The following is a 16,516-nucleotide window of genomic DNA, read 5'->3' on the forward strand; positions in this document are numbered from 1 at the left end:
ATATTAATATAGATTATAGAGTAAATATATAAAAGATAACACTACCTAATAAAACTTGATTACAAGTTTCCAATTCTCCAGTTTGTGGAGTAAGATCTAATAACGTCAGTTTTGCACATAGCCAATTTTGTGTACATATTAAAGCCTCCACCATCTTAGGACTTAAAAACTTCTAAAAGAGTCAAGTATTCTACCTCCTGCACTAAATGCTGATTCAGAAGCAACTGTTGACATTGGTACGGCTAAGACATCTCGAGCAACTTGTGATAAAACTTTGTATTTAGGAGCATTAATTTCTACCAATTCAAAATACCAAAATTTTCGATCAGATCTTCATTAGGTTCTGACAAATATCTCTCCACATCATTTATTGTTTCATTCACATTTTTCTCTTTTCTTCTTCGTTTGTATTCCAATTGTAAATCCATTTCCATGTTATCACAATCCTACTTATTTCAACTATGTGACATGATTGTTCAAAAGCATGACCACTTGAATCACTTGTCTTATAAAACTCATACAATTGCATCAAACTAACTTTCACCTCATCAGTCATTGTTCTAGCAACTCCATCCCCATAGATACTTATTAAACAAAAGGACACATAATCCAACTTATAACGTGGATCAAGCACAATAGCTAGAAACAACACTTGGTTCATTGTGTCAAGAGATCCCCAATACTTAATTTCATTTTCATATTGGAAGCCATAGTATATATCACACTATTGACATTTTGGCTCCAACCTATTAAATGTCATTGAATCCCACAAAATTCATGAAAAAATGAATTAGAAGTGACATAAGTTGAGCCACTAACCTTCAATGTAAGATCATAAAACATCTTAAAAATTTTGACAAATGTTCGAATATGGTTCCAATTGGCTAAGGTCGGTGGTCCCTTTCTTTTCTTTCCATTCTCATCTTCAGTAAAGTGATGTACAAAATCTTCATCCTCTTCTTCTAAGCATTGAAAATCTTGTTTAAATTTTAAAGCATGATCAAGCATTAAATATGTTGAATTCCATCTTGTAGACATATCCAGACAAACAAGGGCTTTAGATTCAATCTTTTCATGTACAACACAATCTATTTTTTTTTTTTAAATCGCTTAGGAGAAGATCTAACATATCTTACAACATTTCGTACGCTAGCTATCGAATCATGCAATTCTTTCAATCCATCATTGACAAGCAAGTACATAATATGAGCACAACATCTCATATGCAATAATTCACTATCCAAAATAAGAGACTTCCAAATCTTTAGTTTTCTCTTCATATATGAGATTGTTGAATCATTTGAAGTTGCATTATCAACAGTAATTGAAAATTTTTTTATTAATACCCAATAGAATAAACAACATTCAATTACTTTACCAATTGTCTCTCCTTTATGATTAGGCACTTGACAAAAGTTCAATATTCTTTTATGTAGATTCCATTCAGAATCAACAAAATGTGTTGTAAGAACTATGTAATTGATGTTCTGTAAGGAAGTCCAAGTATCTGTTGTTAGGCTCACTCTTTGACCATTTTTTATTAAAGTTGATTTCAACAATTTTTTTTCATCCACATACAACTGATAAATATCCCTAACAATTGTGATTCTTGAAGGAATGTCAAACTTAGGACATGCAATATTACAAAATTCTTTAAACCCCTCTATCTCTACAAATCTAAATGGTATCTCAGACAATACTAGCATCTTAGCACATGCATTTCTAACTCTTTGTTGACTAAAGGTTGTAGATAAAAAATTCATATTGATAGCACTTTTAACATCAGTTTCATTCGGTTGAAATTTTAGTATGGTTTGCCGTTTAGGTTGCTCTCTAAATGGATAATTTTTTGCATTGTTTTGGCAAATGCTTCCATAAGGTGTTCCACATGAAGAAGTGTCACAAGCGTAATCTTTATCACAATAGTTACATTTGCATCTTATACCTTCGGTGTTAGATCTTTCCATCTTTGTAAAGTGATCCCACACTGAAGATGATGACCTAGTTGGTTTTCTTTTGCCAGTGACTGTCATTTCCGATGGTTTAGAACATGCATCGAGAATATTTATAGGTGGTGATTCATTGTCGATCAACTCACTATTTTCCATTTACAATATTAACAAATAAAGAAAAATAAAAAGAAAAAAATTTTGAGCATGGGCGAATCACAAACCGGCGAGGAGTAAATATATATATAAGAGTTTAATGGCTAACCAGTAACCAATGAGGCAATATGATTGTGACGGTGTGAGATTTCAACGTGAAGATGACGACGATTGATAGAGGAGTAACCAATGAGGCAATGACTGAAGAGATGAAGACGTAAAGAAGACACTAAAGAGGAGATGGAAACTGGCAACGTGTGAGATTGGGATTTGGGAATATGAAGCGAAGAGGAGAGTCGGACTCGGAGAGGGAGATAGTGGCGTCCGATGGTCGAAGCCAATGAGATTCAAGATTAAGGAAGGACGTCTGACAGTCGAAGCCAATGAGATTCGAGATGATCTGATGGTCAGAAGACAGAAAGGAAGGAAACAGCACTGAGTCGCTGACGATTGACCTATTAAGATTTGAGAAGTTGAAATGTCGAAAGGCAGGAAACCGAACGTCAAACGACTTCCAATTTCTAAGGGTCACGTGTCGAAAAGGAAATGGCGCGTTAATGCTGAAAGGCTGGAACTTGACGATTGACGTGAATGAAGATTGAAGCGTTAATATATTTGGGCTGGGCCTTGTGGTTCTTGTGTCAGTTCGGTTTGAACCGAATTTTTATCCTATAAACCCGCGAACTAAACCTACCTACTCGGGTTTACTTAAAAAAACCCAAGCCAAACCAATTTCTTTTTTTAAACCAACCCAAACTAGGTGGGTTGGGTTGGATTGCTCGATTTTTTTGAACACCCCTACTAAGGTTGGAGTCATTTCAATTGTAAATGTATTTCATTTAAATACACAACATCAACATCAATGAAGTTTACTATACGTCACGACCGGAAATTACCTCCTTATGAAGAGAGGGAGAAGGAGAAATAATTGAGAGGTACACCCAAAATCATAAAGTATTCTGTCTAAGTTGTTTACAAAACTTGATACTAACTGAGTGTAAGTAATCACACATGCGGCTTATTAAAAGATAGCTACAAAGTGAGTAATGAGAACTTATTTATTATCATATTATTCCGAAAGTAAGTTAAAACAAAGCAGCATCTTTACATGCTGAATTGAAAGAGAAGCTTACATTGAATAACAAAGGGGAGTGACTAATAATTAGAATAATTTTAAAAGTTAATTATGTCTCCATCTCCAAAGTGTCTAATTAAAATAATTAATCAAAGACACACATGACCCAGTTTTTAGTTGTGCACATTGATTAATTATGATTAATTATTAACTATGATCTGAGTTTATAATATATAATGATTGTTATATGATATTCTATTATTATATGGATTAATAAAATATAAAATTAAGTTCTACCAATCCTTAGTGAAGAATCAAGAGGTTTGGTAGCAGATGCAAAGAGCTTAGCAATCTCCAATTGAGTATTTGCAATGATTTGTGTTCTTTTGAGATCCATTTCCCCCCTTTTAGCCTCTGCTTCAGCTCTCATCTTTTCTATATCCTTTATCATCTCCATTCTCGCTTGTTCCGATCGCACCACTACCTCCGCCAACCACCGTATGCTCCCCGCGATCTGCTCCAACGAATCCTCCGCCGTCGACAGCCTCGTCGTCTTTTTCTTCTTGTTGTTCTTCATTTTTGTTGGTTGTTTTGGCCTCATTGCTACCTTTTCTTTCTCACTGCTGTATACTATTGCTGGTGTGCTACTGTCTGTGTCTATCACCATCTTCTTATTCTTCTCTGATAATTCATCTGATTCATCTCCTCTTCCATTATCAACTCCATCTTCCTACAATAATTAATCTCGTATTTTTACACTGAATGTATGAAATAGAAATTACAAAAGTATCTCGTATTTTTATCCAATGGTTATTACAGACGAATCCAACATCTAACTATTATTAAAGAAGGCAGTCTCATTATGCAAGTTTTTCTTATCTAAATTCCAAATGTAAGTAGTGTATTAAAAGAAGACTTTTTCTGGTTCTCAAAAATTAATTTGGATTTAGAAACAGTATATAACAAAATAAAAGAAATAAGGAAGTGCTAATTTATAAACTTAATATTTAAAAATTAAGAAAAAAAAATTCAAATAGTTAAGGACCGAAACCTAAATTATAACTAATAGAGTTTAATAGGATAAGTATAAAGAAATTGGGAAGAATTGAATTCTAATAACGTGTGAAGAAAAAGCTTCTTTTCCCACAACAAAACTATATTCTTTTTTTTTTTTAAAAAAAAATCTGCAAAAATCTTATATACATATGCCTGTATGCAATTTATAATTAAAATCCATAAAGGGAAAATAATATTAAAAAAAAAAAAAGTGAAGGGGGAGAAAAGCTAATAATACCTTAGGATTAATCCTATCAAGACCATTGGATCCATGAGAATTTTGGGTCGGAAGAAAGGGCGGTGGAGAGGGAGGTGGAGGTGGAGGTGGAGGATCCACGAGAATAAGTGGCGGCGGCGGCGGAGAGTGAGAGAGTGGTGGTGGTGGTGGGGTGAGAGTGGTGTTTCCCCTGAGCAAGAGATGAAGACGGTTGTACAAAGGCCAGTTAGAGGCAGGGGAGGCAGATTCAGAACGGTACCTTTTTTTCATGGACTCAATTTTATTCTTACACTGAGTTTGAGTTTTGGGAGATTTAGTAAAATTAGATCGTGAAGACACATGGCGGGCCACATCTTCCCAATCATGCCCTTTCAATTTTGCTCTGTTTCGTAGTACCCATTTTGATTCGTACGCTTCTAGGAGTGTCGACACCGCCCCTTCGCTCCACTCGTCTCGCTTTAGCCGGTCTCCTCCTCCGCCCGCCGTGGAAACAGCTGCCGTCTTTTTGTCATCGTCAGCGGCAGTGGCGGAAAGGTTGTGGTTAAATACAAGAGAAGGCGAGGCTTGTGTTTGTGGGGATGAAGGACTGGGTTTGATCTCCATACCCACTCACCCAGCGATTTCGCGTTTAAACTTTTTAAGTTGTAAGCTTCTTCTTCTCTCTCTTTTGGGTTACTTACCTGCTAACATCTTTCTGAAATACACTCTTTTGGTTTTCTGTGCTTCTTGCTATGCCAATACACAAACTTGGGGGGCTTTTGGGCATAACAAGGGTAGTGGATCATGACACCAAATAAATAAAGTAAAAAACCACTAGCATTCTAGAGAGAGAGAATACCCCTTTGATAGTGGCCAACTAGAGACAGAGAATACCTCTTTGAAATGGGTCACTTGTATTTTTGGGTTATGGGTTACCAAATTCCTACTTTTTAATTTCACCCAATGTAAAGGTATATATGTTTTTTTTTTCAACAATAATGAATAATACTAAATAGAGAGAAAGGTAGTTAAATTTTTAACTGTAACAGAACATAACTATCATAAAAAAATTACCTCTACTTAGTATGAGTTATGAATCTAGCTAGCATAAACCAACTGGTTTAATTAGGTATATGATCTCGATTAATAGATTAGAAGTTTGCATTTTTTTCAATGCTTAACATATTGTTGTACTGAAAAAACGTAAATGACGAAAGAGACATGAAACCACTAGCATTTGGGGAAAAGGTAATAGAGGGTAAGTGGGCGACCTAATGGGAAAATGAATCCATCTCTCTTTTTGTCAAATGCGTTAATGATGTTAACCTTAGAAAGGAGGAAAACAAAAAAAAAGAAAAGAAAAAAACTTAGCTTTGTTTTAATTTATTTTATTTTTGGAGTGGTGTGTGTGTGATGATTCTATTTATTCATTATTTATTTTTATTTTTCTATTTTCTTTTCTTCCTTTGCCTGTTAGCGTTGATATGAAGCCAACTCCATCATATATCCATTTAGCATATATGTCATATTGCATAAAAGCTACTTTCTTGTTTATTTTTCTTACTATTTTTTTTTATATAAATTTTTGGCATCGCTTAGCTTTCTTTTACTACTATTAAGTTAGAGTATTGTTCATTTATTTTTACCCAATCAATTATCTTTAATATTTTGGGAAAAAAAATTGAGTAATTTTTTTAAATGACAAAAAACGATAAAAGATGGCAAATTTAATGACTTAATTGGATTGTTATGATAGGAAAAAAAGGGTAATAGTTTCTTAATTATGAAACCATGTGATTAAACTTATAGCTAGAAATAATTAAGTAGTATTTATTTAAGTAGAATATAAGATGGAAGAGTGGTGGAAGAGTAAGAAGGTGGTGGGTCAGGCACATGGGAGTGTCACCCACTCTAATTCACAATCACCACTACCACCATTGCCACTAACTTAACTTAAACTGATAGTAGTACCATCTCCACCACAACCACCAGCCAATGTGCTACAAAATTAAAACCCTCTCTACTAAAATCAAATAACCCTATAAATCTTATAGCTTCCACTTTTTATGGATACTCTTCCTTTCTTTTCAAACCCTTTTGCTTTATTCCATTTCTTTTATTATTATTATTATTATTATTAAATAAAGTAAATAGATTGTTTGGTGGCTTTCATTGGCATTTTGGGATTGGCTTTACCCTCCCATTATCCTATCCCCCCTCCTCAATTTTGTTTATACATTGTTTTTTGCTACAGAAATGTCATATCAACAACCAAGGAGTCAAGAAGACACATCAGTTGAAGGTTATCATGTCACTGTGGAGAGTCATGAAGAATTATTCCTTTTAGTGCTCCAAATTTCTGTTAGGATTGGTGATAACAAACAAATATTCTTTTTTCATGTATTGGACAATGTGTCCTCATTTCATTAGTTGTTTAGTATATAATTTTTTAGTTCTTTGAATCCCTAAAATAGGGAATTGTGTATAAATCGGGCATGCTGCCTCTTTTCAATGAATATGAAGGATACGAAGAGGCAAAGTTAAAATCTCTCTGTCTATTGCTTAGTAATTTGACTTCATCGTGTACAACGATCAGCTAAACAATTGAATATATCATTCATCATTTAGCGCTTAGAGTCTATCGTGTACAACGAAAGGGTAGACGACAACCTCTATCGTGTAGCGCTAGCATCCTATCGTTTTGTACGACAAAAGTAAACGATAAGGTAAACGACATCGCTATCGCTTAGTCTCCGAGGCTCCATCGCTTAGTATGACAAGGTAGACAATAAGGTAAGTGATATCACTATCTCTTAGTCTCCGAGGCTCCATCGCTTAGTACGACAAGGTAGACGATAAGATAAGCGATATCACTATCACTTAGTCTCTGAGGCTCCATCGTTTAGTACGATAAGGTAAACAATAAGGTTTGTCCTACATAGTTTAACCGCGCGACTCGATCGTACATAACAAAGAAGTAAAAGATATCGTTTCCATCTCTTTATATTTTCTAACTTGGTAACAGATCTACCATGGCAAACGCCACTATCACAGGACTCAACATGACCACTGAATCGTCGAAGTTCAGCACACCTCCTCTTAATCAACTGCTAAATCAGATAACCAACACCAAGTTGGAGAGAGGTAATTTTATACTGTGGAAGACGTTAGCTCTTCCTATCCTAAAAGGATATAGACTTGAAGGTCATATGTCTGGAACAAATGTATGTCCTCCTATGTTCATTGTGTCTACTTCATCAGCAGCTGAACCTGGAGAAACAGACTCTCAAGCCTTTGGAGGAGCTTCGAGCTCCACATGCGTGAAGTCCTTGAACCCACTATATGAAGCTTGGGTTACAACATATCAACTTCTATTAGGGTGGTTATACAATTCAATGACTTCTGAAGTTGCTGTACAGCTGATGGGGTACGAGAGTGCTAAAAGTCTTTGGGATGCCATACACTCGTTGTTTGGAGTTCAGTCGAGGGGAGAAGAAGACTATCTTCGCCAAATTTTCCAATAGACATGCAAAGGTAATATGTCGATGTCTAAATATTTGAAACTTATGAAGCTTCACTTTGATAATCTGGCTTAGTCTGGTAGTCCAGTATTTAAACGTAACCTAGTGTCTCAGGTACTCCTTGGACTGGATGAGGAGTACAATCCAGTGGTTGTCGTTATTCAAAGCAAGCCAGAGATATCTTGGTTGGATATGCAATTTGAACTACTGTCATTCGAGAAGAGGTTGGAACATCAGAACATTTCAAAAGTCACTACAACATTTGCTCACAATGCCTCGACCAATGTTGCTTACAATCACAACAACTCTTCATACAAAGCCCCTGGACAAAGAAACACACAAGAAGGTAAAAAGCAACAATTTAATGGATCCAGAGGAAACAACAACAGTGGAGGAAACATAGGAAGAGGTCGAAGTAGAGGAAATAGGCCTACATGTCAGGTTTACTCCAAGTATGGACACACTGCAAATGTGTGCTACTAGAGATACAACCGAGAGTTTGTCCCAAATCAAAATAGTGGTAAATGAAACACTCAGAATCAAGGCAACCATGGGGCAAATCCCTCAGCATTTGTCACCTCACAGAACCTGAATCCTTTTCTTCAAACCAAATCATCAGGGAACTTTAATTAGTATGCAAATATTGGATTAACCAACCATGTGACAACAGATCCTAACAATATAGAAAATCCCTCTGAGTACACAGGTAACGAACAAATTATAGTAGGGAATGGACAACAGTTAGATATATCTTCAATAGGAAATACATGTTTAAGTTTCTCTAGTTGCAATTTGAATTTGAAAAACATACTATGTGTACCAAATATTGCAAAGAATCTGGTTAGCATATCAAAACTGGTTTAATAATGATATTTCTATTGAGTTCTATAATGATTGTTGTGTTGTTAAGGACAAATGTTCAGGACAACTACTGGTGAAAGGAACTCTTAAAGACGGGCTATATCAGCTAAATGAAGCAGAGATTATTCCAGTTCATGTAAATATCAAAGAGACAAGCTGTTTTCTCAACCCAATGAACAAAAATAACAATTCTACAGCCTTTATTCTGTCCAAAAGTGGAGCAAACTTAGTAGAATCTAAAGGGTTGTGGCATAGGATATTAGGTCATCATTCTCTTCGAATTTTGGAGAATATATTGAAAACTTGTAATCTTCCTATTAAGTTGAATGAAGAGACAAGTTTTGTGAACCTTGCTATCTTGGTAAAACCCATTCCTTACCCTTCCCTAATTCTTTGACTCGTGCACAACACAAATTTGATTTAATACACTCAGATGTATGGGGTCCAGCCTCTACAAACTCCACTGAAGGATATAGATATTACATATCATTTATTTATGATTATAGTAGATATCTCTGGGTCTATCCCCTTAAATAGAAGTCAGATACACTGCAGGCCTTCAAACATTTCCAACAAGTTGTTCAAACACAATTTAAAACAAACATAAAAGCAATGCAGTCAGATAATGGTGGTGAATATATCAAGTTGCATCAGTTATGTAGCTCACAAGGCATTGCCTCTCAGTTTCAAAATGGAAGAGCTGAAAGAAAACATAGATACCTAGTAGAGATGAGGCTGACTTTGCTAGCACGAGAATCAATACCTCTTCAGTTTTTGTGGGATGCGTTTCTTAATGCTTTCCATTTGATAAATGGTCTTTCCACACCGGTACTAAAGAACCAGTCACCTATACAACTGATGTATGGTAAACTACTTGATGTTAAAAAACTAAAAGTGTTTGGTTGTGCCTGTTTTCCATGTCTTCGAGCATACCGGCCGAACAAGTTTCAGTTTCACTATGATAAATGTGTTTACTTGGGTCCAAGCATGGTTCACAAAGGACATTGATGTCTCACTAAAGATGGTAAAGTATTCATCTCAGGAATGTTATCTTTAATGAATTTGATTTTCCTTTCTCCTATGGCTTTCAGGTGCTTAGTCCTTCAACACACAAAAATACAGTGAACAGTGGCCTTCAAGTCCTCTCTCCCAACATAACTCCACTATTGCAAAGTGCCTCCATTTATTCACCACAATTTGTCTCAAACCCTTATAGCAGTCCCTCTCCATCAAACACTTCCATACCAGATATCAATCCAACCTTTTCCACCTCCTCTATGTCTACTGAACCTATCTCATTTCCTCAAACATTATATGCCTTGCCTAGCAACTGTCCAGAACATATAGCCACCCAAACTCCTATGGCCAGCTCTTCCAATCAGTCACCTAGCAGCACCCTTCCACATACCTCACATACAACCCATGTTTTTAACACCTCTCATCCATTGCAGCTTACTCATCCAATGATTACGAGAGGCAAAGCTAGAATTTTCAAACCAAAAGCTTAGCTAAGCACTACTCAACGTGACTGGTCTTTGATTGAACCAACGCGAGTGTCTGATGCACTTGCTACACCTCAATGGAAGCAAGCTACAGACACTGAATTTCAAGCAATCATCAACAACCAGACTTGGCAGTTAGTTCCTCCATTGCCATCCTTCAATGTGTTCGGCAACAAATGGATTTTCATACTAAAGAAAAATCCAGATGGGTTAATATAAAGATACAAAGCACGTCTAGTAGCCAAAGGGTTTCATCAACATCCTGGAATTGATTTCTTTAAAACGTTCAACTCGGTGGTCAAAGCATCAACAATCAGAGTTGTCTTAAACATTGTTGTCTCCAAAGGATAGGTCCTTCGTCAGCTTGACTTCAACAATGCTTTTCTAAATGGAAAATTAACAGAAGATGTCAACATGCATCAACCATCCGGGTATGTCAACTCTAAGTTCCCTAATCATGTATGTAAATTGAACAAGGCTATATATGGACTGAAACAAAACCCTCGGGCTTGGAATGATCTACTCACCACTACTCTAATTAGTTGGGGATTCACTAACTCGAAGGCGGATACATCATTGTTTATACTTAACTCAAAAGGTTCAACTATATTGCTCATTGTCTATGTGGATGATATAATAATAACAAAAAATAACAACCACTTGATCTCTCGATTAGTGGCTACTTTGGATAACATGTTTTCTCTTAAAGACCTAGAAAAGTTGAATTACTTATTAGGTATCCAAGTTCAATATCTGGAGCATGGGTTTATATTGAATTAGTTGAAATATGTTGATAATTTGTTATAAAGGATTGGCCTTTCAGATCTAAAATCTGTAGCCTCACCCAGCAACTTAGGCAAGCATCTATCCATCAATGATGAAGTTCCTCTCACATTTTTGTACATAAGCACAATCGGAGCACTCCAATACCTAACCAACACCCGTTCGGACATCATTTACATGGTGAATCATCTCAGTCAATTCCTCAAAGCTTCCATAGATGCTCATTGGCAAGCAACAAAGAGAGTTCTTCGATGCATTAGTGGCACCAAGAACTATGACCTATTGTTTCAACTAAGTCATTCAATTGAAGTATCAGCTTATTCAGATGCAGATTGGGCAGCAAACATTGATGATAGAAAGTTAGTAGTTACATACTGTGTATTTATTGGTGGAAATCTTGTCTTCTGGTCCTCAAAGAAACAAACAACAGTAGCTTGGTCAAGTACCGAGTCAGAGTATCGAGCCCTTGCCCACACGGCTTCAGAAATTGTTTAGCTTCAACAACTACTAAGTGAAATCCAACAGTCCCATTCAGCCAAACCAATAATCTGGTGTGACAATGTAAGTGCAGGGACCTTAGCCAACAACTCAGTCTTCCACGCTCGGACCAAATACATTGAAATCGATGTTCACTTTGTCAGAGATCTAGTCCTCAAAGGGAGAAATCCGATATGTTTCTTCATCAGATCAGCTAGCTGACTGCCTCACAAAACCATTGACACACTCTCAATTCTTCAACTTAAGATCCAAACTTGGGATAGTTGAACTCCCCACAAGTTTGAGGGGGGATGTTAGAGAAAATGCCACATCAACAACCAAGGAGAAGTCAAGAAGAAACATCAGCTAAAGGTTGTCATGTCACTGGGGAAAGTCATGAAGAATTATTCCTTTTAGTGCTCCAAATTTCTGTTAGGATTGGTGATAACAAACAAATATTCTTTCTTCATGTATTGAACCATGTGTCCTCATTTCATTAGTTGTTTAGTATATATTTTTTTTAATTCTTTGAATCCCTAAAATAGGGAACAGTGTATAAATCGTGCATGCTGCCCCTTTTCAATGAATATAAAGAATACAAAGAGGCAAAGTTAAAATCTCTCTATCTATCACTTAGTAATTTGACTTCATCATGTACAACAATTAGCTAAACAATTGAATATATTATTCATCGTTCAGCGCTTAGAGTCCATCGTGTGCAACGAAAGGGTAGACGACAGCCTCTATTGTGTAGCGCCAACATCCTATCGTTTAGTATGACAAAGGTAAACGATATCGCTATTGCTTAGTCTCCGAGGCTCCATCGCTTAGTACGACAAGGTAGACAATAAGGTAAACGATATCACTATCGCTTAGTCTTCAAGGCTCCATCGCTTAGTACGACAAGGTAGATGATAAGGTAAGCGATATCACTATCGCTTAGTCTCCGAGGTTCCATCGTTTAGTACGATAAGGTTTCTCCTACACTGTTTAACTGCGCGACTCGATCATACACAACGAAGAGGTAAACGATACCGTTTCTATCTCTTTATATTTTCTAACTGTTTCATGACTATTTCAACTCCTTTTTATATAATTATTTGGATCATGTTTTATAACGTATTTTATTTTTTGTTTTTAAAAATTAATTTTATTTTCTTACCATTTCTTTACCATAGCTTTTATCTCCCCTAAAAAAAATTATTTAAATTCCTAATAAAATTCTAAAACCAAAAATAAGTTTTTAAAAATTACATACTTTTAGTTTTCAATACTTAAAATTTCGATATTATGAATAAATAAATAAAAAGAAAAATCATAACTGAAGTAGTTGTTTATAAATTTAATTTTAAAAACTAAAAACTAAAAATAAAATAGTTATCCAATTGAGTTTTAGTTTTTATATTTTGAAAAAATAAGTTTATAAACATTCATTTGAGTTTTTTTGTTCTGTCATGATAGTATCTAATAATATTTTCAAATCTCCATGCCCAAGTTTTGGAATCTAAAGCAATCTCTAAATTTTAAAAATTCACTTTTGTTTTCAAATATTATATAAAAAAATATAAAAATTTGGACATGGTTATTGGATAATAACTTAAGTTTCGTTTGGTAACCATTTAATTCTTTATTTTTTGTTTTTGAAAATTAACTATATTTCATCCATATTTCTTATAATGGTTTGCATCTTTCTTGAGTACAATTGTTAAATTTTTAGCCAAATTCTAAAAATATAAACAACTTTTTTTTAGCTTTCAAAATTTGGCTTGATTTTTTAAATCATGTGTGGAAAGTAGATAACAAATAAATTTGAAGGTGAAAATAGTGTCTACAGACTTAATTTTCAAAAACTAAAATAAAAAACAAAATGATTATCAAACAGTACTGTTGAGATTGACTAAGACCTAAATGAATGTCCAATTTATTATTATTTCTTACTTTGTAAACTTGTGAAAAGCTAAGGCTGAGATTGATTACTATTTTTATGTTATGGAACAAATAGTAATAAAGTGTATGATTATGCTAGGACAAAGCCTGATCTATTTTGAAAATATTTTTGTAATTTAGTTTTTTTTATGCTCCCAAAGGGCGTCTAAGGAAAATAAGTAACCAAAATAATAAATAAATAACAGTCAACTTTAATTTGTAAACATTGGCAACTCCACTCATGTCCTAAAAAGAAAAAGAAAAAAATGTTCAATACCCATCATGATTTCATAGTTGAAAATTTTTAATGATATATTTCTTTTTTAAATCTGAATGTTGTGTTGCGATAATTTGTATCGGAAATTATTCAAATTTATATCTATGTTTCACTTGTTGTACCAAAGAAAATCTGTTCCCTTTAATAATTTGGACATCGATTTTAATCATTTTTATTCTGATATTCAGCAAATCTATTTCGGTCCCAAAATAATAGACATAAAAGCTATCGTTTTTTAGAAGTTACAGTAAACAAATTAATATTGTATTGAGAAAATAGTCTAATGAAATCGAATATAAAGTTGAAAACTATCGACTTATATCATAAAGAGCATAGCTCAGCCAACATATAGTATCGATTAGTGACTAAAAAGTTCGTGGTTCAAATCCTTCACTTCTAATTATACTAAAAAAAGAATATCAACTTATAGTTTGTATAGATACAAATGTTGTAAGTGAGTATTGCTAGAATGGCAATAAGATGTGAAAATAATATGGAAGTACCTATCGGACGATAAAGAGTGTTACGAACTATGTCACGACAATTCACAAAATAATTAACAAATAGAAATAGGAAAAATAAAATTACACCAGAGATTGTTATCTCAATTTGATGATTAACACTTACGTCTGTGGGGTAGTATGCTCGTGGAAAGATAATTTCACTAATATAAATGTCAAGCAATTACTTCCTTTTCGCTAGGTTTTATTCGATTTGTTGTGGATTGGATGATGGAAAAACAACATAGTACTTATATGTATTGACAACTCTAATACAGTGACATCTGTAGAGCTCAACCACTCAATCGTACACATTGTTGGGTTTTATGTCCTAAACACTACAAGAATTTTGGACTTCAATGTCAGTTGAAAAAAGTGCTCTCGGATGTATAATGTCGGCTTAAAAAAATAGATCTTTAATGTCGGTTTTAAACCGACATTGAAGATAGGCTACAATGACAGTTTAAAACCGACATTAAAGGCCTCTCATTTATTTATTTATTTATTTACTTGATTAAAAATCCATTTCAAATTAAATGATCTTCTGTCTCCTTTCACTTCTCTCTTACCAAACCCTTTCCTCTTTCAGCTTGGTCGTGCACATCAGCTCGTGGGTTGTTGTCACCGATGTTGCTTGGATCTCCGTCGTCGTGGACTTCTTCCAGTAGTGGGTCATCGTCGTGGGTGTTCTCCGGTTGTTTTTCAGTTGGTTTTCGTCGGCGTGTGGGTGTTCTCAAGGTGTTCCCATGGGTTGTTGTCACTGGTTTTGATTGGATCTCCATCGTCGTGGACTTCTTCCAGTGGTGGGTTATCATCGTGGTTGTTCTCTGGTTGTTTTTTGGTTGGTTTTCGTCGGCGCATGGGTGTTCTTCAGCGGCGTGTGGGATCTCCATTGTTCTTCGCGTGTTCTTTTGAGGTTTCTTCGCTGGCGTGTGGCCCTTAAGTGGCGTTGTTCTCCGGTTGGTTTTCCGGTGGTCGTTCGTCGTGGTTGTTCTTTCGATGGGTCAGCTCATGGTTCATCCAGATGGATTTGGTCATAGAGGTGGGTCGCCGACGTCATGGTCAGCTCGTCATTTGTTAGATCTGTCGTGTCAACTCTGTTCGCAAAGGTCTGGTGCTTGGCGACGTTCCAATCTTCGAGCTCTGGTTCAGATCTCTTCAAGTTTATGGGTTTTTTATGTTGTTTGCTTGGAAAGGTATAATTTTATTTTCATATGAATTTTTAATTTAGTAATTTAAAGTTATTTCATTCATTTTATTTTTATTTTAATGATTAAGCTTATTGAAAATTTGAAATGTTGGAATTAAATTAGTTGGAGAATATATACTTGGTTGGTAGTCTTGAAATTTGTTGATTATTGATTGGTGTGGTTCAAGTGTTATTTCATTAATTTAATGTTTTGTTCCAATGATTAAGCTTCTTGAAATTTGTTGATGTTGGAATGGAATTAGTTGAAAAATATATACTTTGTTGATAGTCTTGCTTGGTGTGGTTCTAAGCTTCTTGAAATTTGTTAATGTTTGAATGAAATTAGTTAAAAAAACATACTTGGTTGATAGTCTTGCTTGGTGTGGTTCAAGTGTATATTAGAACCAATTTGCTAATGTTTTAGGTCTTATTGTTGATTATGGTTAAATTTACAAGCTTGCGATTACATAATTTTCCCTTGTTATTGTTTGTCTTTTTTGTAGATTAAGTTGCATATTTTACAATCATGGATAAGTCATGGATGAAAATGAATAGATTGTTAGCTGAGTATGGTTTAGGGGTTGAGATGTTTATTGAAAATAGTCTACAACATTTAAATATACAGAATATCATGAGTTGTCCATGTTTGAAGTGTGTGAATGCAAAGACTCTAATGTGAACACAATAAGAGACCACTTATTGTTTAATGGTATAGATCAAAGTTATCAGGTATGGATTTTTCACGGTGAATCATTACTGATTAAGAGAAACAATGAAAATGTATCTACTAGTGAAAGAGACAAAGTTGATGAGGATGATATTGATGTTGATGTTGATGACACAATTGGAATGTTTGAGGCTGCATACAACTATTTTCATGAAAAAATTGATAATTTTGAAGAATTATTAGATGATGCGAGGAAACCATTGTACCCAAATTATAAAACTTTTTTCAAAATATCTACGTTGATAAAGTTATATAATTTGAAAGCTAAATTTGGATGGAGCGATAAGAGTTTCACTCAGTTCTTAGAATTAATTCATGACA

At 34.8% G+C, this 16,516-nt stretch overlaps 1 protein-coding gene across 1 annotated transcript; it reads right to left on the reverse strand.

Annotated features, from left to right (window-relative positions):
- Positions 1–3,149: 3,149 nt before the first annotated feature.
- LOC150035209 (uncharacterized) lies at positions 3,150–6,976 on the reverse strand. Its single transcript, XM_090315673.1, has 2 exons — positions 4,475–6,976; positions 3,150–3,910 (listed from the first exon to the last, which is right to left on the reverse strand). The coding sequence occupies exons 1-2, from the start codon at positions 5,054–5,056 to the stop codon at positions 3,467–3,469; spliced, it is 1,026 nt and encodes a 341-aa protein (XP_090171799.1). The 5' UTR covers positions 5,057–6,976; the 3' UTR covers positions 3,150–3,466.
- Between the last annotated feature and the right edge of the window lie 9,540 nt (positions 6,977–16,516).

The sequence above is a fragment of the Benincasa hispida genome, chromosome 7, assembly GCF_027475165.1.
Source record: "Benincasa hispida cultivar pf3 chromosome 7, pf3_genome.v1.1, whole genome shotgun sequence".
Classification (NCBI taxonomy): domain Eukaryota; kingdom Viridiplantae; phylum Streptophyta; class Magnoliopsida; order Cucurbitales; family Cucurbitaceae; genus Benincasa; species Benincasa hispida.